Below are 26,681 nucleotides of genomic sequence, written 5' to 3'. Positions count from 1 at the left end.
TCATCAGTATTAAAACAATAAAAGACCTGACAAATTTCAGTTGGTGGATAATGAATCTATAATATATGAAAGTTTAATTGTAATCATTACATTATGGTAAATAATGAAATTTAAGACTATATGCTAATTTTTTGAGAAGGACCTGTATTTGTTTTTCTTCTTTAATAAATTTGCAAAAATATCTACAATTCTGTTTTTTTCAGTCAAGATGGGGTGTAGATTGTACATTAATGAGAAAAACAATGACATTTTTTGAATTTACCAAATGGCTGCAATGAAACAAAGAATGAAAAATTTGAATACTTTCCGTATTCACTGTATATACATTTATACAAACTATCATTAACCACACAATAAATGGTGTACTATATACAATAACCCACCAACCAGAAGGTGATTACTTAGTAACGAGAAGGAATATAAAGGTGCTGTCTTGGGTTCCGTAAAAACACATTACCGGTAAGTAATATACCGGATTACTCACCGGTAATGCTCTTTTATAGAGCCCACGACAGCACCCACTAGAGAGAGGGGATCCGCCCCTAGGAACAGGAAACCTACAGAGAGATAAAAGGGGCGGCCCCCCCTCGCTCCGCAGTTGTTTTACAGAGAATAGGAGGAACCACCGCCAGGTTTTAGTTAATAGGCTCAGGCATATATACATATTTACAACCTTACACTATATCTTTCTAATATTTACACCCCACCACAAAGGCACCACGTGCAATTTATAAAGAAAAGGGAGGGATGTGAATGGGTGCTGTCATGGGCTCTATAAAAGAGCATTACCGGTGAGTAATCCGGTATTTTCTATTCGCCACGACAGATTTACAGCGACTATAGATTGGGTGGGTTAACTGAATCAAGAACAGAAACCCCAAAAGTTAGATCAGAAGCAGCAGATAGGTCTAATCTATAGTGCCTATAAAAGGTACCAGGCGAAGCCCAAGTTGCGGCCTTACATATAAGGTCTATTGACACGTTTGCCCTCTCTGCCCAGGAAGTCAACAAGCAAGCGTCACTTCTCGGTGTGCTGCGAGGTCCAGCGAACGAAACATGTTGCATTTTTTGAGGCGCCAAATTCTTCACAATCGTCCGCATGCGGATGATTGCATCCAAAAAACACATTACTGTCTATGGGAACATATTGGTAAACAAGGACATGCGTACGAATGCGGACTTTAGACTGCGTATGTCCAGAAAATGATGTCACCGCCCCCACCATGCGCATAAAAAAATGCAAACGCATGCCAAAACGCATGCATACGCAGCGTTTTGGTTTGCATCATGCGCAAGATGATGCACAGGCGTAAGCATGCTTTTGCGTGCATTTTGGCGTGTGTTTGCGCATGCAGACGATACGCTGCAGACACATATGCAAATGTGAACTTAGCCTAACTACAGATAGAAGACTTCAATCAACAGCAAAAAACTCCTAAGACAGCTGCAGAACGGCATGCCATTATTACCAACATTTCTAATCATGGGGATGTAATGGTCAATGCCATGCAGAAGAGAAGAGATGGATGGATCTGGCCTCACAGAAAGGATGAAATGAGCAGCAGTTTATTATTTGGATACAGCTACTTTCTGGCTCTGTTACTTACACTGTATGCCAAGTTCAGTCTTCTCATCCATGATAACTTCTGTAACATCCTGTAGATGGAGGGCACTGCCACTTTGATGGTGCAGCTGCATCGCAATGGCGCAGCTGCGTCACCATGGCGATTGGTGTTTGCCACCTCCCATGCTGTGGGCGTCACTGTCTCACCCGTTTGATTGTGGGGGCCGTGTTCTGTAATCTGATGTCTGCTGTATTACCCACTTCTCCTTTCACCCGATTCAGCACAGATGCACCTAGCGCATGCGCTGTCCTGCTCCAGTGGTGTCCCGGGCAGGGCCGTGCTACCATGATGATGGAGGGTGATTACGTCCATCCTCTCTCCCATCATGCATAGCGAGTGAGGCTCGCGTAATCACGGGGGCGTTACAACATGATCGGAAGCGAGCCGATTTGCTGCATATTCTAGCTTTGCCATATTAAGATTATCTACTTCTTTACTTTACCCAGGATTCCTGATGAAGCCAAGCAGGTTAAGCATGCAACAAGGTGCCCGCATAGTCCCTCATGTGCTCCTATCTAACCATGTCTCAAGGTATTATTTCTGTTACTTATTGATCCATGTCTTAGACTTTATATTCTATACAATCTTATACAGTGACTGGTGTATGATGTTATATTACTTTCTATGCTATTGTATGCATACACTGATCTTATTGCTGAGGCTTACACGTGTTCACTACTACACTGGTCCTCATTTGGCATTATTCCAGACTATTGCTCAGGTACATGTGTATGGTATATACATATTATGCTCTAAAAAAAATGTGTATTTAGCGTATGCTTATATTCTGTAAATATACAGGACATGCATAGATTGCAGTTATATAGGTCCACAAATGTCTGAGTTACCAAAATGTAACATTAGTTTACCAAACAGGTAAACGCAGTAATGAGAAGATATGCAGTAATCGCAGGCTTTTTTTGTCGCACCTGCCTAAAAACTTGCAATAAAAAGATCAAGCTTTTCCATCAATACAAGTATGGAACCAATAAAATTGTCACCTGGCCACACTAAAAACCCCTCAGTCCTCATACAGGTCCACTGACCGATAAATAATGGGAAATGGCAACAGAAACAAATATTTTTTTTCCTAACAAAACTATGAATAATTTTTAACTACTTAAATGAAAAAGAAAAGTTTGCAAGCTTGGTATCATATTGACCTGCTGAATCATATTTCCAGGTCATTCACCGTACAATGAACAATGGGTATAACTGTGGCTTTTTTTTTCCCTCGATTTCACCGCTCTTGGAATCTTTTTTCTCCTTTCCAGTACTTAGCATAATAAAATCAATAGTGTAATTTACAACTACTATTAGTCTTGCAAAAAAAAAAAAAAAAAAAGACCCTGATACAATGTTGTTGACAGAAAAATAAAAAACTATGAACAATGGGAGGGAAAACCATAGGAGCAAGAAAAGGAAAATCGTCTGGTTGGGTTAAAATTATATATCTGGCAGACGTACAAGTGTCTGTAAAACTGGAGCAGATGTGTACTATAAACTGCCTTCAAGAAGTTTCCTTTTATATAGGTGTCCAATGAGTATTAGAGGCTTCAATGAGTAATAAAATATAGAAACTACAACAATATCATAAAATATTGCAGTAAGATTGGGCTTATATCATAACTGTTAGGAAAGCATTGAGGGATATAAAATATTGCAATCTAATGACCAATAAGAAAACAAATTGAAAAACTAAATGTTCTTTTTTACATTTTATACTGATGAAATAAAATACATGGTTTTTGTGAAACTGTATCCTCACCGCAGGAAGCGCTCATATAGATGCCCAGATGCAACAGAGAAGATATTTAGGACGTCTGATTTCTTTTCTTTTGATTCCATATTTGTTGCTCCTGTAAAGCTGAACAAAAATGTAAGGTTTACTTTGGTTAAAGACAAGGAATTAAATAGTCAAGTTTGAAACTATTCAATATTTTCTAGAAATAGGGATTTTTGGTTACTCACCGTAAAATCCTTTTCTCCAAGACGCTCATTGGGGGACACAGGACTGTGGGTGTATGCTTCTGCCGCCAGGAGGCTGACACTAAGTAAACTTAAAAAAAAAGTTAGCTCCTCCTCCATCGTATACACCCTGACACTGGCTACCAGAGACTCCAGTTTGGTGCAAAAAGCAGTAGGAGAACAAAACACAATAAACAATATAACAGCATAAATACAGAAACTTATGTCTAGAAAAGATCCTACTGACTAATAAAATCAGATATAACAAAAGCAGCCATAAGGCTACCAGGGAGAGAGCTGTGTCCCCCAATGAGCGTCTTGGAGAAAAGGATTTTACGGTGAGTAACCAAAAATCCCTATTTCTCCTTCGCCTCATTGGGGGACACAGGACTGTGGGATGTCCTAAAGCAGTCCCTGGGTGGGAAAAATAACTCACCAGTAAAAGACATCCAGATAATGTTTGTCTATAAATGCGCCACTGCCGCTTGAAGAATTCTTCTACCCAGACTTGCATCTGCAGAGGTCTGGGAGTGGACATTATAATGTTTGACAAATGTATGCAGACTAGACCAGGTCGCAGCCTTGCAAACCTGCTCTGCTGAGGCCTGGTGCCGAACGGCCCAGGAAGCCCCCACTGCTCTAGTCGAATGAGCCTTGATTCCGGCCGGAACCGTCATGCCCATGGAGCGATAAGCCTCCTGAATGGTCGCCCTTATCCATCTGACCAGGGTAGATTTTGAAGCCGCGCATCCCTTCCTGCGACCCTGCGGAAGGACAAACAGGGCATCTGTCTGGCGAAAGGGGGCCGTACGGGAAACGTACCTCCTCAGAGCCCTCACCAGATCCAACGTATGGAGAGCTTTTTCTACACGGTGCGTAGGTGCCGGACAAAAAGAGGGCAGAACAATATCTTCATTGATGTGAAATGATGAAACAACCTTCGGCAAAAAGGACGGTGCTGGTCTGAGCACCACCTTGTCCTGATGAAAACGCAAAAAAGGAGGACGACAAGAAAGAGCTGCCAGCTCCGATACCCGTCTTATGGACGTTATGGCCACTAAAAATACGACTTTCCAAGAGAGAAACATCAAAGAAACCTCTTGAAGAGGCTCAAAAGGAGCGTCCTGTAAAGCCCTTAAGACCAGATTAAGGTCCCAAGCTTCCAAAGGAGTCTTATAAGGAGGGACCTTATGAGCGACTCCCTGGAAAAAAGTCCTGACTTGACGATTAGGAGCAATCCTGTGCTGAAAAAGTACTGATAAAGCCGAAACCTGCCTTTTAAGGGTACTAGGAGCAAGCCCAGAAACCAGGCCTGCATGAAGGAAGGCTAGAATGTTTGGAACGGAGAAACGCAGAGGAGGCAGCCCGCGTTCTCTACACCAGGAAAGAAACACCTTCCAAGTGTGATAATAAATCCTGGCCGAAACGGACTTACGTGCACTGATCATGGTATCAGCCACTTCTTGAGAAAAGCCAGCCTGAGTTAAAACCCAAGATTCAACGGCCAGGCCGTCAAACGTAGGACCTCAGTTCTGGTGGTAGATCGGCCCTTGAGATAGGAGATCCGGCCGATCGGGAAGCCGCCAAGGAACCCCGGCGAGAAGTTGTACTAGGTCTGCATACCAGGTCCGTCATGGCCAATCTGGAGCGATCAGGATGGCCGGCACTCTCTCTGATTTGATCTTCTTGATTACTCTTGGGAGCAGTGCCAGAGGAGGGAACAGATAAGAGAGATGAAATTGGTTCCAAGACAGTACCAGCGCATCCACGGTGATAGCCTGGGGATCTCGGTACCGAGAGACAAAACTGGGCACCTTGGCATTCACCTTGGACGCCATTAGATCCACGTCTGGAGTTCCCCAAAGATGGCATATCTGCAAAAAAACCTCGGGATGGAGAGACCATTCCCCGGAGGCTAGACCCTGACGGCTTAGGAAATCTGCCGCCCAGTTTTCTTCGCCCGGAATGTGGACCGCTGAGATCACAGAGTGATTTCTCTCCGCCCAGAGTAGAATCAGTTTTACCTCCTGCATGGCTGCCTTGCTGCGGGTGCCCCCCTGGTGATTTATGTAAGCTACCGCTGTGGCGTTGTCCGATTGAATCCGGACAGGGCGACCCGCCAGAAGATGGTGAAAACGTAACAAGGCTAGCCCGACTGCTCGAATCTCTAAGATATTGATGGGGAGGTCTGATTCCCGAGGAGACCAGCGTCCCTGAGCTGTGTGATGGAAGAACACTGCTCCCCAACCCAGGAGACTGGCATCTGTTGTGACCACTAGCCAATTGGTTGGGGGAAAGGGCTTCCCCCCGAGTAGAGATGAGCTGTTTAGCCACCAAGCGAGAGCCTGTTTGGTCTGGAAAGACAACCGAAATTTGCGGTTGAGAGAGAGAGGATTTCTGTTCCATGCTGATAGGATTGCTCGTTGGAGGGGTTGAAGATGAAACTGTGCAAACGGAACCGCCTCTACGGTTGCAACCATCTTTCCCAACACCCTCATCCCGGACCGAATCGTATGAGGGTAAGGTTGTAGAAGATTCCTCACTTCCCGCCGAAGGGCTAGGACCTTGTCCTGGGGAAGGATAGTTAGGGCTTGAGAGGTGTCGAAGATCATGCCTAAAAAAGATTTTTCGAGACGGCTGTAGGGATGACTTCCTTAAATTTACCAACCAACCTAGACGGGAAAGGGTGTCCAGAGTGATGCCGACATTTTCCCTGCAAGACTGAAATGTCGGTCCCTTGATCAGCAGATCGTCTAGGTATGGCAAGACGACAATACCTCGGGAGTGCAGAATGGACACCACAGTCGACATGACTTTTGTGAACACCCTGGGAGCGGAAGCCAGTCCGAAAGGTAATGCCGTGAACTGGAAGTGTAGATTGTTTACGGCAAACCGGAGAAATCTTTGATGGAGCGGAAAGATGGGAATATGAAGATAAGCATCCTGAATGTCTACTGAGGCCAAAAATTCTCCCTTTTCCAGAGAGGCGATGACCGACCGCAGAGACTCCATCCGAAAGTGTCGAACGCGGACAAACTTGTTTAAGAGTTTGAGATCTAGGATAGGCCTCACTGCTCCATCCTTTTTGGGCACTACAAAAAGATTGGAATAAAAGCCCTGAAATCTTTCTTCCTTTGGAACAGGAGAAATGACACCGCTGATACGGACTCTATGGAATTGAACAAGCTTTGACGAAGAGATTTGCACTTGGGAAGACGGGATGGGAAGAACCGGGGAGGAGGGAGACAGACCAGCTCTATCTTGTAACCTGAAGATACGAGCTCTGCCACCCACTGGTCGTGGATTACCTGAAGCCAGACCTGGCGAAATAAAAGTAGACGTCCGCCTACCTTTTTGGAGACGCCTGGAAGAGGCCTCCAGTCACTTGGCCGAAAATCTTTGCGTCCTAGATCCTCTAGATCTAGAAGACTGGGGACGCATTCTTCCCCCCTGGCTGGCCGTATAAGGGGTCCGACCGTCTCGGTCCTGATTGGGCCGACCCTGCGCAGGAGAACCTGATGCTGGGGCCCATCTGACATAGCGAAAGGTTCTAAAACGAGCCTGAAAATGGCGCCGAAAAGGCTGTCTAGCCCTCTGCTGAGGAAGAAACTTACTTTTCCCTCCTGTGGAGTCAGAAATGAGCTGATCCAGCTTTTCTCCGAACAAACGACCACCCTGATACGGCAGGGATGTAAGAGATTTCTTAGAGGTAGAATCAGCCCGCCAGGACCTTAACCAAAGGGCCCTTCTGATGGCAATAGCATTAGATGCAGCCGAGGAAGCACAATCTGCCGCATCCAGAGAAGCGTTAATCAGATAGCTACCGGCCATAGCTACCTGAGATGACATTTCAGCCAATTCTGCTGACACATTACCTTCCTGGAGAGCCTTAGATAATGAGTCAGACCAAGATATCATAGCCCTGGCAACCCAAGTTGCTGCAAAGGAAGGAAAAAGTGCTGAGCTTGAGGCCTCAAAGACGGAACGAGCCAAGCTCTCTATAAGACGATCCGTAGGATCCTTAATCGATGAGCCATTAGGGAGAGATAGCAACGTGTTAGAGGCTAAACGGGACACTGGAGCATCTACAGAAGGATTTTCTGCCCAATCACTACAAAGTTCCGAAGCAAAGGGATACCTAGCCTTCAGAGCCCTTTGCCCTGAAAAGCGTTTGTCCGGGTGCTCCCTATTGCGTCGAATCAGGTCCTCGAACTCAGGATGAGAGGAAAAAACCCTATGGGCCCGTTTAGACCGCTTAAATGAGACCTTATGATCAGAGGAAGAGACGAGCTCGTCTTCTATCCCCAAAGACTGATTGACAGCTTCAATTAGGCTGTCTACTGACTCCTGAAATCCAGGTTTATCAAAATTAAGAGACCCTTCCGACTCGTAGGCAGTCTCAACTTCACCGCTTTCTGCAGGGGAAGGAGAGCAAGATACGGAACTCCAGGATGCGGAAGCACCTGAGTGCCTGGGAGACGCTTTGCGAATCCGCTTTCCATGCGTCTGACGAGTGAGAGCGCGGCCCCGAGGCCCTCTCTGAGACAGGTGGATTACCGGTCCCGACCGCCGGGGTCTGCAGCGATTTGATCGCTTCAGTAAGGGACGCCATGGATTGTGACAAGGACGTGACCCATTCCGGTGGAGCTACCACAGCGTCTGGCTGAGGGACCGGAGCCGGAGAGACTACTGGAGGACTGGCAGGGGGGGGCTCCTGGACACGTTCAGAGTCACAGGCCTCACAGAGGCGATTACTTTGGGCGTGCGGAAAAAGGGCATTACAAGATACACAACTGAAAAAAAGAACCGTGTGAGTCTTAACCTTTCTAGACATAATGATCCGTAATGCTATACCCAGGGCCAGAGACTGGGAAAAAAGGAATGCTTCAGTCCAGCTGGAGAGAGAAGCACTTACCCCAGTCCTGTGTCCCCACGAATACAGAGATGGATCCTGACAGCACGATACGGAGCCCAAATGTGCTGCCTTATATGTCCAGCAGGCTATAGGGGGGAGGGACCGCCAAACTAAGCCGCAGCCTAGAGCAGGCCCGAAGCCGCGGCCTCAATTTTCCCCCTCAGAGACCGGAGAAACCGGAACCGGACGTGACGCGCCGGAAGGGGCGGAGCCCCGCAGCGCGGCCTGCTGCCCGGAAGTCCCGGGCTCCAGGAAACAGCCCCACGCCTGCAGGGAGCCAGGCAGGGCCGAAGCCTCCGGAGGAACAGCGGCGCCGATCTCTCTCCAACACCGCGGCGCCGCTCCGGAGCCACCGACCGAACGCCGCCGCAGGCGCCGGACCAAAACGTAGCGCCGCCGCTCCAGCACAAAAAAGGACGCCTGCCTCACCCGGAGACCGCAACAGGTACTCAGGAGCCCCCCCTTTGACACACCACACTCAGCGAGGGGTGGAAATGAATGACGGTGCAGGAACCCAAACTCCATTATCCCAGGATAAGGAGAGGGACCATCCTCCACCCCAGCTAACACCCCACGCAGGGGTGTAGAAATCAGGGGGGAACACACGGACGTCTAGGTGCACCTGTACAGCCTGGGGTCTAGATACCTCAGGGTGGTCAGGGCCAAGTCCAGTGAAAAATCCCACGTAGCGGGGAAGGATACGTGGAGTAGTATCACACGTGCTTGCCCGTTGATGGTTTGGGGAGATCGGACCCTCAAAAAGGTCCGTCGCCCCCTCAATCCAAAAGTTGAAAGTCGGGTCCAAAAATCCAGGACCCAGAGATGTGCCTCCTTGAGACACTAAGCATAAACTGGAGTCTCTGGTAGTCAGTGTCAGGGTGTATACGATGGAGGAGGAGCTAACTTTTTTTTTTAAGTTTACTTAGTGTCAACCTCCTGGCGGCAGAAGCATACACCCACAGTCCTGTGTCCCCCAATGAGGCGAAGGAGAAAAGAAATTAGTACCTGCTATACTCAGGTTTATTTTTACCAACTTATGAGGCATTGTCACCACAGCAGAAATATAGTGAGGACTATGTTCTCTCTGATAATAAAATGCTTGTTAGAACTGCACCGATGAGTAAACCCCAAAGGTGAAACCCAATTTACTGCCCACAGTAGCATGCAGTGCCATCAGATACACACAGAAGATAGGGGTTTAAAGGAGAACATAAGTGAAAATAAATCACTATATACTAATGAACCACCTGCGCTCATGAATATGAGATGGCCGTAGAGTCCTGGGACCGGCTGTTTCCAGAACAGGCGCTGAACGCTGGGGCGTCTGGATAGGTAAGAACCGCCGACTCCTGGCGTGCCCCGGCCGGAAGCAACGCCGGAGCGATAGCGGTGTGTGGAGGGGGCTTGGCTAGGATCGTGACGTCACGGATAGGGCGGGCTTGGCAACAGGGGGAACCAATCCAACGCGTTTCGAAGGAGGTACTCCTTCTTCGGGCCGACGAAGAAGGAGTACCTCCTTCGAAACGCGTTGGATTGGTTCCCCCTGTTGCCAAGCCCGCCCTATCCGTGACGTCACGATCCTAGCCACGCCCCCTCCACACACCGCTATCGCTCCGGCGTTGCTTCCGGCCGGGGCACGCCAGGAGTCGGCGGTTCTTACCTATCCAGACGCCCCAGCGTTCAGCGCCTGTTCTGGAAACAGCCGGTCCCAGGACTCTACGGCCATCTCATATTGCAGCCCAGCACATCAGCCGACGTTAGTCTGGGACCCCCACTGCTCTCCACAGCCACTCGGACCTTCTATACCAGTAAGTGGATGTTACACTCATTGCAGGCACTCCATTGCTGTCGGTCCATAGTGGACATATCCTCATGTCACCGTAATAGGAGACTTCTAGTATACTATTCACTCTTTGGCCTCTTATACTTACTGTACTTAACTGTACGCCAGTGGTTCCGTCTAAGCCTCTGCATTCCACTTGGTTCATGAGCGCAGGTGGTTCATTAGTATATAGTTTTTTCTTTCAGACAGGGTATAGCACACACCCTGCCACCCCACCAGCAGCTCTGTCCTCTTCTCTCTTCCCCCCCCTCCCTCGTTTTTTTCCCCTCATCCTCCTTTATTAGCCTATTCCCCTATTTCCTCCATCGTCCGTAGTGTACAGCGCCAGTGTTTATTACTTTGAAAATAAATCACAGCGCTCTTATAGTCCTACAGACCCCTCTTTCTTAAATATGGAAGAACAGGAATTTTTGGTTGACTGCCATTTTACAAATGGTTACACTTTCTACAAATATGCTTTTCCACATTACATGTGTCTTGTTTCCCCTTCCCTGTCACTTAGCACTGCTTTATTGACTATAAAGGTCTTTATAAGATGACACGGTCCCTCTATAGGCACACAAACAACCTGTACATTCATATTTACATAAGACACTCACGTTATTATAGTTCTGCCTCTGACATCAGCATGGAGGAAGCAAAGGGCTAAATATTCATATAAACCGTTTAGGATAGGGGCCGTGACAGTCTGACACATTTCCTTTAAAATAGAAATTTTCATTTGACCCCTTGGGTGGGTGTATATCCTACCTGGCTTTGTGTTTATACCTGAATATAACCAACTAGGACTGGAAATAAATGGGTTAACTCTGCGCGGACGATGGAAAAGTGAAGAGTTAGGATTCAAAGTGTCAAACTTCATCAGGACAAATTATCTCTGTGGTTTGTCCTAATGAATCAATTTGATACTTCGAAAAGCCTTGACCAAGAAACCTCATTCCTGGATTTCTTCACTTTTTAGCTGGCAGAGCAAAATTAACCCATTTGATTCCAGTCCCTGATGTTTCTATTACCATGGGTCTGCAGCAGACTAAGCCTTTTCACTGGTTGTGAGAGCATAACCCGACTAGGTGAGAACCACTGCCCACGTTCTTCTAATTTACTGGATAAGAATTTCAATACAACTTTTGTTCTGTGACAGAACGAGTAACTAAATTCCTTCATTCTTTCTTTGTATGGAAATGTATTTCATTCTACTACACCTTTAGGATTATTTATTTCCCTACGGTTAATTATGTTTATTCTTTTCCTTCAAGCTGTTTAGCAGACTTACCTTTCTCTCCCGCCATCAGAGCAGCACTGCTGTAAATTAAAGGGAACTTGTCACCCCCAAAATCGAAGGTGAGCTAAGCCCACCAGCATCAGGGGCTTCTCTACAGTATTCTGCGCACTGCAGTTCTCGCGATAACTTAGCTTACTGCAAGAACGGCTGTGCACGTGACCGGGGGTTATCTCCGGTCACTAGGCTGGTATTATCTGTCGTATCTATCTATCGTATCTATGTATCGTATCTATCTATTATCTAACTATCTATCCCACATCTATCTATCTATTTATCTATCTATCGTATCTACAGTATCTATCTGCTATCTATTGTCTATCATCTATCCATTATCTATCGTATCTATTATCTACTATCTATCGTATCAATATATCAATCTATTATCTATTGATATATCTATCAAGCTATCTATCGATAGATAATAGATATAGATAGATAATAGATACAATAGATATGGTATAGATAGATAGATGATAGATATAGCGATAGATAGATATATCTATTATCTATCTATCATCTATCTACTAATCTACCTATTATCTATCTATAGATGTATCCATCTATCTATAGATCTATCTATTATCTATCTAGGTGTGTAAACATTCTTCAATGGAGTATGTAAAAGAAGAGGTTGGACAAAGAAATTACATCACAATTCTTTTTTTTTGTACATCTTTATTTAGCTTACAAAAACACACACAAATCCGCATGAAAAACACAGATGTATGCAGCGTCCAACCCTCAGCGTTTACTGACCGTGGGAACATATCCCAATATATCTGTAAACAGGAAATCACAGGGTCCTATGTATGGGGTGCGGAGATTCCGGATGTATTCACTGAACACATCCGGAATCACCGTACGTACTCAAGGGGGCGGCGCTTTGGAAGGAGCGGGTTTTTCGCTCCGTTCAAAGAACCGTGATTACGAACCGTGGACACGCACTTTAACAGTGCCTGCTGATTCTTAGCTATAATTCATTTGTTGCATTGTACTCAATACTCACTGCTGTACATCCGTGGTTGGGGTGACTATAGATGTTATCTGATGAAAAGTGTTATAGCATATAGATGTAGCCAGGCCCAGTGTCTATCTATCCACCCTTGGTGTGCTGGCCACCTGCTAATTTATCCCAAACCAGCTCCCACAATCCCTCTAACCTGATCCTCTACTCAATCCTATAAATTTGGTAGCATTCTAAGGGGTGCACCCTTGTATCTTCCCTATCCTACAACCCCAAACAGGTTATTCAAAACTTTTAACTCCCTCCTCCACCCACCAGTGCCCCCCCTCAAATCTCCCTCATCTCTGCTGAGGACTTTGCCACACATTTCAAAAATAAGATTGACCAAACAAGGCAAGTCTTTATTGTTCAACCACCACAACCCCTTTATATACCAGACCAATGCCCTTCCCACATAACCTACCTCTCCAACATCACTGAAGGGGGGCTTAATTGTCTCCTCTCCAAATCATACCTCACCACTTGTGCACTAGACCCCATCCTATTCCACCTCCTCCCCAACCTCACCACCACCCTTCTGGTACCTTCCCTTCTGCTTTTAAACATGCCACAATTACACCTATCCTTAAAAAGCCAACCCTCGACCCAACTGCTATGTCCAGCTATAGCCCAATATCGCTGCTCCCATTCGTTTCCAAACTCCTGGAGCAGCACGTCCACGCTGAACTTTCCTCGCACCTCTCATCTAACCAGCTCTTTCACAATCTACAATCTGGTTTCCGTCCCCATCATTCCACTGAGACTGCCCTGACCAAAATTACTAACGACCTACCTACATACAAAGCTAACAGACAATACTCTATACTCCTCCTTCTAGATCTGTCCTCTGCTTTTGACACAGTTGACCACTGCCTCCTACTACAGATCCTCTCTTCCTTTGGCATCAAAGACCTTGCTCTATCCTGGATCTCCTCATACCTTTCAACCGCACATTCAGCGTCACCCACTCCCACACTACCTCCTCATCCCACCCTCTCTCTGTTGGAGTTCCCCAAGGCTCTGTTCTAGGACCCCTACTCTTCTTAATCTATACACTTGGCCTGGGACAACTAAAAGTCCCATGGATTCCAGTACCACCTTTATGCTGATGACACTCAGATCTAGCTCTATGGCCCAGACATCATCTCTCTGCTGTCCAGAATCCTGGAGTGTCTATCAGCCATATCCTTTTTCTTCTCCTCTTGCTTCCTTAAACTCAATGTGGACAAATCTGAACTCCTCATCTTTCCTCCATCTCACAGATCTTCCTTACCTGACCTATCTATCGCAATCAATGACATCATGCTTTCCCCCGTACCGGAAGTCCGCTGCCTCGGAGTCACCTTCGACTTTACCCTGTCCTTCAAACCACACATCCAAGCTCTTTCCACCTCCTGTCCCCGCCAGCTCAAAAATATCTCCAGAATCCGTCCTTTCCTCAACAGTCAATCTACTAAAATGCTTGTGCACGCCCTCATCATCTCCCGCCTTGACTACTGAAACATCCTTTTCTGCGGCCTCCCTGCTAACACCCTTGTACCTCTCCAGTCCATCCTTAACTCTGCTGCCCGACTAATTCATCTCTCTCCTCGCTACTCCTCCGCTTCCCCCCTCTGCAAATCTCTTCACTGGCTCCCATTCCCTCAGTGTATCCAGTTCAAATTACTAATACTGACCTATAAAGCCATCCATAACCTGCCGCCTCCATATATCTCTGAACTAATCTCCCGATATCTTCCCTCACGTAATCTCCGGTCCTCCAAAGACCTCCTTCTCTCCTCCACACTTATTCGCTCCTCATCTAATTGCCTCCAAGACTTCTCCCGAATATCCCCCATCATCTGGAATTGTGTGCCCCAACACGTCCGACTATCAATTACATTCGGATCCTTCAGACGGAACCTGAAAACCCATCTCTTCAAGAAAGCTTATAACCTGCAATGACCCCGCTGCCTCCTCACCACTACTGAAGCTACCGCCTCACCAACACTGGAGCTGATGCAACCCCAACATACTGTCTCCTTCCCAGTTTTCCTGCAGAATGTAAGCCCGCGAGGGCAGGGTCCTCGCCCTTCTGTATCAGTCCGTCATTGTTAGTTTGCTTACTGTAAGTGATATCTGTAATTTGTATGTAACCCCTTCTCATGTACAGCACCATGGAATCAATGGTGCTATATAAATAAATAATTTGCCAGATTTATATCCATAAGCAAAAAGTGTTTTTTTCCCATGATGTATCACTTACCGGGCTGCTTTTTGCTGCCATTTTGATAAAATCACTCTTATCTGTGGCATATCACCCCGCAATATGACTGATTGGCAACTTTCTGCCTATGCACAGTGGTCTGCCAATCAGTGGTTTGGTTGGAGTTATACAGAGCTCATGAATATGTGCAAACTGTAAAGCGCTGCAGAATATGCTAGCGCTATATAAAAATAAAGATTATTATTTTTATTATAATATGGAGGACTACATGGCAGAAATTTTAGTAGGGTTTTAATGCTAATCACCTGCTGATAAAGCAATGATTTTATAAAAACTGCAGCAAACAGTCCAGGAAGTGTCACATCGCTGGAATCAAGGTCTCTGTCTCAACATTAAGCTGTTCTTAGATTAGGTGGCAAAAAAACCAGTGAGGAATCATTACATTTAAATGAGTTATACACTTTTAATACAGAACAATTAGTCCAGCATATTAGATGCTATTCTATAAACATTGCTTGGATATTTTCTTTTTTTGATATTGTTACCTGCATTATAAAAGAAACTGGTAAATTTACCATTTGGAGCCAATGCTGAATGCCTGCAGAGTACATGGATGGGTGGTTTCTATTCTCAGCATTTTCCATAATGCATAGTAATCATTACAGAGGGAGGCTAGCTAACACTGTGTGAGACACCAATCTGGACGTGGATTTCCATAGCCAGCAGAATGGATCAGCCTTTTCAGTTTAACTAATCATAGTGAAACTTAACTTACATGCCTAAGAGCACTTGTACTAATGCTTTCTTAATCCAAATGACACACAGAGAAGTCCAAGGAGAGGACAATCGCACATAAAATTAATATAGTATGCCTCCACAATTATATGATTAAAGGATGGGAAGGCTCCCAGCAGGCAGCTAATGAAATATAGGGAGGGATACTAGATGGATTTACATATGCTTTGCCTTCCAGCATAGGAGCTGTCCGTCAGAGTTTACCAGGGAGCCATGGCAGAAAATAACTAAAATATTAAGTTTACGGATATGCCCAAATAGACATAAAAACAAAGTATTTATCCTCAAAATATTCATATGCAAGGGATCAAACTAGAAAAAAATAAAGAAAATTCAGAATACCAAAGAAGGAGCTTTTAAAGCGGTTTTCCAACAAACAGAGTTAATTTTAAACAACATTTTAATCAATGGATTTCTGAATAATAATATTTTCCTCAACTGGATGTGTTTAAAAAAACGTTCCTGTGCTGAGCTATCTTATAAATGTGCCCCTGCTGTGTACTGTGTAATGGCCGTGTCTGACCGTACAGGAACATGGTCTGATCATAACACAGCTCCTGGGCAGGGGAGGAAGCAAAAGAGAGGATACAGACATTACAGCATGGGATCACAGCGGATTACTTCTGTGAGGGAAAACATTGCTTAAAAAAGGAAAGGAAATGTTTCCTTCACAGACAGCAGCAGCTGTGATCCCGGTTGTCCTGTCTGAATATTATTTTGCATCCTCCCCTGCCCAGGAGCGGTGGTATGATCCAACCATGTCCCTACACGGTCAGACACGGCCATTACACAGTACACAGAAGGGGCACATTTATTAAATTATCTCAGCACAGGAACATTTTTTAAGCACATCCAATTGTGGAACTTATTATTCCAAGATCTATTGATAAAAAAAGTTAATTAAAATTAACTTTGTTAGTGGTAAAACCCCTTTAGGCACGGGCAGCACTGTGTGTCAGTGCTTAACATAGTTGCCTTGTATATCTGGGGTCCTGGATTCTAATCTGAGCATCCGCATTGAGTTCGTAAGTTTACTCGGTGTTTGCATGGGTTTTGTTTGGGTACTCTTCCTTCCACCCACAGGCCTGGTTTCCTATGAAATAGATTGCAGAGGTTATGGAGGGATCAGAGCCCAGATGGCAGCAATGGTCCACTCTAAGACGCCCCACATAATTTTCTGCTTTCAGAACCTTGTGTGACAGAAGTGAAATATAAGATGATATTGTTAATTTGAGGAATTGGGAACATATTGCAACTTTTGAAGGTGGATCGGGTATTTGAGTGGTGTCACAAACCTGCTGCTATCTACAGCATCTTCACCATAGTGGAGTTTGGAGTCAGACTGTTTGAGGGTGTGCACAGGTGTCTTTTTATACTGATAAGTTTAAACAGGTGCCATTACTACAGGTAATGAGTGGAGGAAAGAGGAGACTCTTAAAGAAGAAGTTACAGGTCTGTGAGAGCCAGAAATCTTGATTGTTTGTTTCTGACCAAATACTTATTTTCCATCATAAAATGCAAAAAAAAGAAAAAAAAAACAGACAATGTGATTTTCTGGATTTTTTTTTCTCAGTTTGTCTCCCATAGTTGAGGTCTACCTATGATGTAAATTACAGACGCCTCTCATCTTTTTAAGTGGTGGAACTTGCACTATTGCTCACTGACTAAATACTTTTTGTCCCACTGTATATGAAGTGAAATATGACTTTCTACTAGCATTAAAATCATGTTCATTGCCACCCTTTCTTTTGGCAAAGTAGATGCTCTAAGAGAGGGGCATTAGACACTAACTTCCTCCAGCCTAGAAATGTCTTAGCTGCGACAAGAGGACAGCTTCAGGACTGCTCTATATTTATAAAATCAGAAGAACCTGCTAATAAATGATGCATATTGGTAGTGCTTCCTGAGCTGTGGCTTTCACTTTTGCATTATTTGAGTATGTTAAACGGAAGCGGTCACCATGAATACGCAATCCAATCAGGCCTGGCTGCAGGTTTTTGTGGGCCCCAGGCAAAACAGTCTCTGTGGGCCTCTAACACATACCACAATACATGATGCACTAATACGGCAGAGAAATATAGGTATAATACAATGCCAAAGACTTCACTTCTTACATTACATGAGTGATATGTTTTGTAAATTCTACAACAGCTCAGACAGTATAGTCATCCATACAGTATTATGGGCACCACATAGTCCTCCATACAGAATAAGGAGTCCCATATATTGCTCCATACAGTATTACTGGCACCATATATTAGTTATTATTATGGGACTAATATAATGCTCGATACAGTATATGATGGGCCCCATATAATGCTCTAATATACGATGAGTCCTATATAATGCTCCAGTCTATGCTGGGCCCCATATAATGCTCCAGTCTATGCTGGTCCCCATATAACTGATCCAGTCTATGCTGGGCACCATATAATGCTCCAGTATACGCTGGGTCCCATATAATGCTCCAGTATATGTAGGACCCCATCTAATGCTCATGAGCTCCACATAATGCCCCAGTATATAGTGAGCCCTATATAATGTTCCAATGTCTAAAGGGCCCTATATAATGCTCCAGTATATAATGGGCTCCATATAATACTCCAGTATATGTGGCCCCCATATAATGCTCCAGTATATGCTGGCCCCCATATAATGCCCCAGTATATGACAGGCACCATATAATGTTCCAGTATATAATGGGCCCCATATAATGCTCCAGCATATGATGTGCCCCATATAATGCTCCAAACATTCAAAAAAAAAAAAAAGAAATACCTCTCCCTGCTGCTCTGCTCCGGGATCCTCAGCGTCGCCGTCTTCCGGCTCTCTGCACCATGACTGTTCAGGCGGAAGACACTAGTTAAGTCATTGCACCCTCTGACCATAAATGTCACAAAGTCAGGAGACGCGAAAGACGCCGCAGCGGAGGAACGGGGAGAGGTAAGTATTGCAAGTACCGGGGCCCTGAGCAAGGGGGGTGGGGGAGCCACTGTCAGTCACTCATGAGGCTACCCAGGGGAATCTCTAGGACAGGGGCAGGTAGGGCATCTGCCCCTGGCGCAGCCGGCAGGGGGGTACAGTCAGGCCATTTAATGTGGACTGGGAGTCTGACATTCTCTGATTGAGCTGTCAAACTGACAACCGGCTCAGAGAAGGTGCAGAGCGCTGGCTCCCAATGTTCAATTATATTCGTATCTTTCAGATGCGAGTACAATTGAAGCTCTGACCACCGGGTCAGGGCTACGTCAGCAGCGTGATCAGGTTATGTGGTCACGCTGCTGACATCACTTGATAGCTGCCGGCGCATACAGCAATGGTGCAACGATGGTGAAGACACTAAAGATGCATTGTAATCGTGAGGGGGAGGATGGAAGAAGAAATATCATTTGAGAATACAGTTTGGGGGAGAAGGGGGAGAGAAAGAAAATAGTATTCAAGGACACAGTTTGGGGGGAGAAGAAAAAATGGAATTTGAGGACACAGTTTGGGTGGGAGAGAAGAAATAGCATTTGAGGGGGAGAGAAGAAATAGCATTTGAGGGGGGAGAGCAGAAATAGCATTTGAGAACACCGTTGGGGAGAAGAAATAGCATTTGAAGGAGGGAGAGAAGAAATAGCACTTGAAGACACAGTTTGTGTGGGAGTGAAGAAATAGCATTGGGGAAGAGACGAAATCGCATTTGAGGACACAGTTTGGGGAACGAGGAAGGGATGGTGCGGACACAATATGGGTAAGGGGAAGCAGGAGAAATTTGAGGACACAGTATAAGGACCAAGGAGAGAGATGCGTGGCATGTATGAGGAAACAGTATGAGGGGGGCATGTGTGCAGACACACTACAGTAAGTGGGGGATGAGTACGGACACAGTATGAAGAGCGATGGGAAGAATATGTGGACACAATATAGGGAGCGAGGGTAATGGGATGGGTGCAGACAGTATGGGGAGTCGGGGGGATGTGAGAGGAGACAGTATGAGGAGTGAGGGGGAAATGTGTAGACTATTGAGGGAAATGGTGTGAGAAGACAGTATGGGGGGGGGAAGTGTTAATGGGCACGGAATAGAGTGAGTAGAGGGGTATGGTCGCATGGGGGACATGTAATGGCACAGCCAGGAGGGGACAGTATACAAAGGAGAGGGGAGTGTGATGAGGGGGCACAGTATAGAGACTAAGCCCTATGGGTGGGACAGTGTGAGAAGACAATGTGAAAAGGGGGGCCAGTATTGAAAGGAGGGGGCAGTGTGGAGGGCATTCATCATAAGAGACAGTGTGTGGGTCATATTTTTTGCAAGGAAAATGGTGAGGTACAATCATTTATTCAGGGGATCAGTGTAGGGCAGATATGTGTATTCAGGGGCATTATAATGACGCTGCTATTTTTAAGGGTATCGTGTGGGGATGTGCTGCAGAAGACCGGAGAAGATGTCAGTACAGTTCTCAAAAGTTTGCATACCCCGGCAGAATTTTTGCTTTCTTGGCCTGTTTTCAGAGAATATGAATGCGAACGCCAAAACTTTTTCTCCACTCATGGTTAGTGGTTGGGTGAATGTTATGATAAGGTAATTCAGTACCACAATGGACATAGAGGTCAGAGCACATACAGTGACCTGACAATAACCCAAAAACATAGAACGAGCTCTGAGACGTGAGAACTCTGCTGACCGCAATCCCTAATCCTCTCCAACAACACTAGAGGCAGCCGTGGATTGCGCCTAACGCTCCTTATGCAACTCGGCACAGCCTGAGAAACTAGCTAGCCTGAAGATAGAAAATAAGCCTACCTTGCCTCAGAGAAATACCCCAAAGGAAAAGGCAGCCCCCACATATAATGACTGTGAGTTAAGATGAAAAGACAAACGTAGAGATGAAATAGATTTAGCAAAGTGAGGCCCGACTTTCTGAACAGAGAGAGGATAGGAAAGGTAACTTTGCGGTCAACACAAAACCCTACAAAAACCACGCAAAGGGGGCAAAAAGACCCTCCGTACCGAACTAACGGCACGGAGGTACACCCTCTGCGTCCCAGAGCTTCAAGCAAGCAGGAAAAAACAAATAGACAAGCTGGACAGAAAAAAACAGCAAACAAAATAGCAAAGCGGAACTTAGAAATGCAGAGCAGCAGGCCACAGGAACGATCCAGGAGGAAACAGGTCCAATACTAGAACATTGACTGGAGGCCAGGATCAAAGCACTAGGTGGAGTTAAATAGAGCAGCACCTAACGACTTCACCACATCACCTGAGGAAGGAAACTCAGAAGCCGCAGTACCACTTTCCTCCACCAACGGAAGCTCACAGAGAGAATCAGCCGAAGTACCACTTGTGACCACAGGCGGGAGCTCTGCCACAGAATTCACAACAGGTGAAGTCATTTATTGTCAAACTACTGTGTTTTCTCTTTTTAAATCATAATAACCCAAAGCATCCAAATGACCCTGATCAAAGTTCACATACCCCATTTCTTTATACCCCCTCTAACATCAATGAGAGCCTGAAGTCTTTTGTGGTAGTTGTGGATGAGGTTCTTTATTTTCTCAGATGGTAAATCTGCCCACTCTTCTTGACAAAAAGCCTCCAGTTCCTGTAAATTCCTGGGCTGTCTAGCGTGAACTGCGCTCTTGATATCTCCCCAGAGTGGCTCAATGAAATTGAGGTCAGGAGACTGAGATGGCCACTCCAAAACCTTCACTTTGTTCTGCTGTAGCCAATGCCGGCCGACTTGGCCTTGTGTTTTGGATCATTGTCATGCTGTACCAATAAAACACAGATTTAGGGTGCCAATCTCCACTGATAGGTAGGCAGTACTAAGAGGTATTGTTTGGCAGGGTTATCCCAGAGTGCATGGTTGTGTGTTTTATGTGTTTATCTGGTTGTATTTGTGGCATGGTTTTAATTGGTATATTAATTAAAAGCTATATTTTATCTGTGTTATCTTTAGTACATAAAGGGTTCCTATTGGTATAACATAGATTGTCGTTGACCTTTAAGTAGCTGCTAAGACAGCTCCAAGTGGTGTTGATCATTGTCATGTTGGAACGTCCAAGTATGTCCCATGCGCAGCTTCCGAGCTGATGAGTACAAATTTGCCTCCAGTATTTGCGGATAACGTGCTGCATTCATCTTTCCTTCAATTTTGACCAGGTTTCCTGTGCCTTTGTAGTGCACACATCCCCAAAACATCAAAATGCACCTCCATGCTTTACACTAGGAATTGTGTTCCTTTCATCATAGCCCTTGTTGACCTCTTTCCAAATGTAACATTTATGGTTGTGGCCAAAAAGTTCAATTTTAGTCTCATCACTCCAAATTACCTTGATCCAGAAGTTTTGAGGCTCGTCTTTGTGCTGTTTTGCGTGTTGTAGGCGAGATACTTAGTGGCATTTGCGCAGTAATGGCTTTCTTCTGGCGACTCGACCATGCAGCCCATTTTTTGTCAAGTGCCTCACTATTGTGCGTCTTGAAACAGCCACACTGCTAGTTTTCAGAGAGTCCTGCATTTCAGCTGATGTTATTTGTGGGTTTTTCTTTACATCCCAAACAATTTTCCTGGCAGTTGTGGACAACATTTTTGCTGGTTTACCTGACCGTGATATTGGTTTGACAGAGCCCCCGATTTTCCATTTATTAATCACAGTTGAATTCTGCTGACTGGCATTATCAATTCCTTGGATATCTTTTTGTATCCCTGTCCTGTTTTATACTATGTAACTACCTTTTACCGTAGATCCATTGACAATTCTTTTGCTTACGTAGCAGAAGAAGAAGCATGAATGCGGCACTCACCCTTATCGCAGCTGTGTAATCGTGCTCTTTATTGGACAAAAAATACGTACGCTACTCACCTGGTAGCAGTGTTTTTTCAGGAGCCATGACAGCACAACGAGAGAGGGGATCCGCCCTTCAGGGACAGGAAACCTCAGACATAAAAAGGGCGGCACCTCACTCCCCCGCCAGTTGGTTTACAGAGTATGAAAGGACCTTCTAGGTTAGTAGCACATAAACAATATTAATATATGGTACAATTCACCCAGTGAATAAACTTAGGAATTTTTCTAAAGGAAGTGTTGAACCCCTAAACAAAGAGGGTAGGGAATATAAGGGTGCTGTCATGGCTCCTGAAAAAACACTGCTACCAGGTGAGTAGCGTACGTATTTATTCAGTCGCCATGACAGCACAACGAGAGACTTTCAGAGAAGTGAAAAAGTGACTAGGGAGGGATAATAGCTTCCAGCACCCTTCTCCCAAACGTGAGGTCGGAGGAGCCACCTAGATCTAATCTATAGTGTCTAAGAAAGGTGGATGGAGAAGACCATGTGGCCGCCTTACAGATGTCCTCAATCGATACTTCTGCTCTCTCAGCCCAGGATGTGGCTACCGCACGAGTGGAGTGTGCCTTTATACCTTCTGGAATTTCCACGCCACCTGCGGTATAAGCAAGAGATATCGCCTCCCTAATCCATCTGGCTAGGGTATTTTTTGATACTCTAAGTCCCTTCCTAACCCCCTGGTAGGATAAAAATAAAGCGTGGTCTTTTTTCCAGGTGTCTGTTACCGAAATGTATTTGAGAAGGCACCTACGTACGTCCAAACAATGAAATCTCTGCTCCTTATTGTTAGAGGGATTAGGACAAAATGAAGGTAGGATCACCTCCTGGGATCTATGAAATTTTGAGGCAACCTTTGGAAGATAAAGAGGGTCAGGCCTCATCACCACTCTATCTTCCAAAAATTGCATATATGGACGTTGCCTGGATAATGCCTGAAGATCACTAACCCTTCTTGCCGATGTAAGGGCAACTAAGAGGGCTGTTTTGACCGACAGGATCTTGATTGGAACAGAGTCAATAGGCTCGAACGGAGCTTGTGTTAGAGCCGAGAGCACAAGATTTAGATCCCATGGCACTATCTTTTGTTTAACAACCGGCCTGGATCTGGTGACCGCTTTGAAAAACCTTGTTATCCAGTGATTACTGGCTATGTTGGAATTATATAGTGCCCCTAGAGCTGAAACCTGAACTCTAAGGGTGCTGGTGGCTAAGCCTAACTCTAGGCCCTTCTGTAAAAATTCTAGTATTTGAGCAATATCAGGTTTTTGATTGATTTGTGCTCCTGAACTTGATAGGAACTTCCTCCATACCCTAACATAAATGCTAGTCGTGGAGGCTTTCCTACTTTTAAGTAGAGTATTTACAAGATTTTGGGAGAATCCCTTTCCTTTCAGAAGTGACCTCTCAAGTTCCACGCTGTCAGGTGCAAGTTGGTTACTCGTGGATGCAAGACTGGACCCTGGGAAAGGAGGTCCGGTATTTCTGGGAGGATCCATGGCTGGGAAATGGACATGCTTCTCAACCATGGGAACCATGACCTTCTGGGCCAGAACGGGGCTATTAAAATCACTCGGGCTCCGTCTTCCCGAATTTTCCTCAGAACTATAGGAATGAGATTCAGAGGAGGGAAAGCGTAGGCGAGACTGAAATTCCAGGGGATCAGAAGAGCGTCGACTGCGTACGGGTTGTCCCTTGGGTCTACGGAACAGAATTGATGTAGTTTCTTGTTTCCTCGACTGGCAAACAGATCTATCTCTGGACATCCCCACAACCGTACGATCTGATTGAAGACAGCCGGTTTTAGAGACCAGTCCCCTTGTTTGAGCTCGTTGCGGCTTAAGTAATCGGCCATGGTATTTAGATTTCCCTTTATATGAAGGGCCGCAAGGGAGAGCAGGTGATTTTTGGCCATCTGAAAAATATGATTTGTAACGTTCATTAATGACCTAGACCGTGTACCTCCTTGGTGGTTCACATAAGCAACGGTCACCTGGTTGTCAGAGAGTAGTCTAACATGTCTACCCTGCAGAGGTATAAGGAACCTATCTAAGGCGCGTTCCACCGCCATCAATTCCTTCAGATTGGAGGACGTGTCTCGCTCCGATTGGGACCACAGACCCTGAATGTAATTGTCTTCCCAGTGTGCCCCCCAACCCGTGGGGTAGCATCAGTTGTTATCACCCGTGTTATCTGATTTGTCCAAGGTACACCTCTACGAAGATTAGGGATGTGCGTCCACCAACTTAGGGAACCCGTGGCGTCTACAGATAGGGAAAATTTTTTATCAAGGTTAGCGCCCAGCCGCCGAAAATTATGCAGAACATCCCATTGCAGAGACCTGGAGTGAAACTGTGCCCACATCACCGCCGGAAAACAAGAAGTAAGTGAACCTAAGAGTGACATAGCATTTCTTAAGGAGACTACGGGATTATTAATTGCTCTGGAGGCCAGCCGACGAATAGAATCGACTTTTGAGTCTGGCAGGCGACATTCCTGCTGACCCGAATCCACCGTAAGACCCAAAATCTGCTGTGACGTTGAGGGCTGAAGACGCGACTTTTTGAGATTGATAATCCATCCTAAGTTGTGTAATGCTGCTATCACTTTCTCCAACTGCTCTTTACAGTGTGACTCTGAACGCCCAACAATCAATAAATCATCCAGGTAGGAAATTATTAGTATGTTTTGCTCATGAAGGTGTGCCATAACCTCTACCATAATCTTAGTGAAAACCCGAGGTGCGACTGCAACACCAAAGGGGAGTGCCCGATATTGAAAGTGCTCTACTGTGCCGGCAAGAGAAACCGCCACCCTGAGAAAGCGCTGATGAGTTGCATGTATCGGGACATGGTAATAGGCGTCTTTCAGATCTAAGACAACCATGAAGCAATTGTGAAAAAGAAGCTTTATTGCCGACTTCACAGATTCCATTTTAAAGGATGGGACCCGCAGGAATACATTCAGGCCCTTTAGATTGATGATGGTACGATATGATCCATCTGGCTTCTTTATCAGGAATAAAGGGGAGTAAAACCCCGTACCTTGTTCCTTCGTAGGTACTTTAACGAGAACCCCCTTTCTTTGGAGATCTCGAACTTCTGACTCCAACGCCAATTGTTCTGCGGGAGAAGAACGGATAGGGGTTAATTTAAATTTGTCCTGGGGGGTATGGTGGAATTGGAACTTTAACCCCTCTTTAATGATACTGATTATCCATGGACTATTGGTGATTTTCAACCAGGCTGGGTAGAAGGCCAACAGCCTACCGCCCACCTGGTCCGCCAGTCATTGAGGCTTTTTAGAGTCTCTAGAGGAGTTAAACATATAACCTCTACCTCTTCTTCTATAAGAGTTATATCTGGTCGAATCTCTATTTGAATCTCTGTCCGATCTTCGGCGATACAGCCCTCCTCTGTTGTAGTCTCGTCTATAGAAGGGTCTTGTTAGAAGAGGGAATCGCTTTTTATTGTCACCTGCTTTTTCTAGAAGCTCATCCAGGACTGGGCCAAACAAATGAACCCCCTCACAGGGGATGCCACATAGTTTCGATCTGGCCTGTAAGTCTCCTGGCCAGCATTTTATCCAAAGAGCTCTACGGGCCGCATTAGACAGTGCTGATGACCTTGCAGCTAGCCTAACGGAATCGGCTGACGCATCCGAAAGGAAGGCTGCTGCATCCTGAATCATAGACATAGATGATAGGATCTCGCACCTAGGAACCTTATCCTTGAGCTGGTCTTCTAGATTACCCAACCATACCATCAACGACCGGGCAGTGCAGGTGGCCGCAATCGCCGGTCTCAGGGAACCTGCTGATGTTTCCCAAGCTCCTTTAAGGAATACCTCAGCTTTCCTATCAAGCGGGTCCTTTAGGTTTCCCAGATCCTCAAATGGGAGAGACCTTTTTTTACAAGCTTTGGCCACCGCCGCATCCAGCTTCAGGACCTTGTCCCAGGAGGAAGAAGCCTCTTCCTCAAAGGGATATCTTCTTTTGAATGCTGGTGGGAGTGACCCCTTCCTTCCGGGTTTCTTCCATTCTCTCGTAATCAGTGATTTAACTTTATCAACTACCGGAAATACTCTTTTGGATTTGCGATCTATGCCTTTAAACATTATGTCCTGAATGGAACATTCCGCCTGGGTCTCCTCAATGCCCATGGTGTTGTTGACAGCTTTGACTAAGCGGTTAATCCTATCAAGTGATAGACAGGCTCG

General features: G+C 45.5%; 1 protein-coding gene across 1 annotated transcript in view; it reads right to left on the bottom strand.

Annotated features, from left to right (window-relative positions):
• The window catches only part of UGGT2 (UDP-glucose glycoprotein glucosyltransferase 2), a 559,388-nt gene that overhangs the window by 66,292 nt on the left and 466,415 nt on the right, over window positions 1-26,681 (bottom strand). The window contains exon 32 of the mRNA XM_069758034.1: window positions 3,394-3,492. Coding sequence (XP_069614135.1) covers window positions 3,394-3,492 — 99 coding nt within the window. The remainder of the gene's footprint in view (window positions 1-3,393; window positions 3,493-26,681) is intronic.

The sequence above is a fragment of the Ranitomeya imitator genome, chromosome 3 (assembly GCF_032444005.1).
Source record: "Ranitomeya imitator isolate aRanImi1 chromosome 3, aRanImi1.pri, whole genome shotgun sequence".
NCBI lineage: Eukaryota > Metazoa > Chordata > Amphibia > Anura > Dendrobatidae > Ranitomeya > Ranitomeya imitator.
The sequence above is the reverse complement of the archived record's forward strand: the minus strand, read 5'-3'. Positions and strand labels throughout refer to the sequence as shown.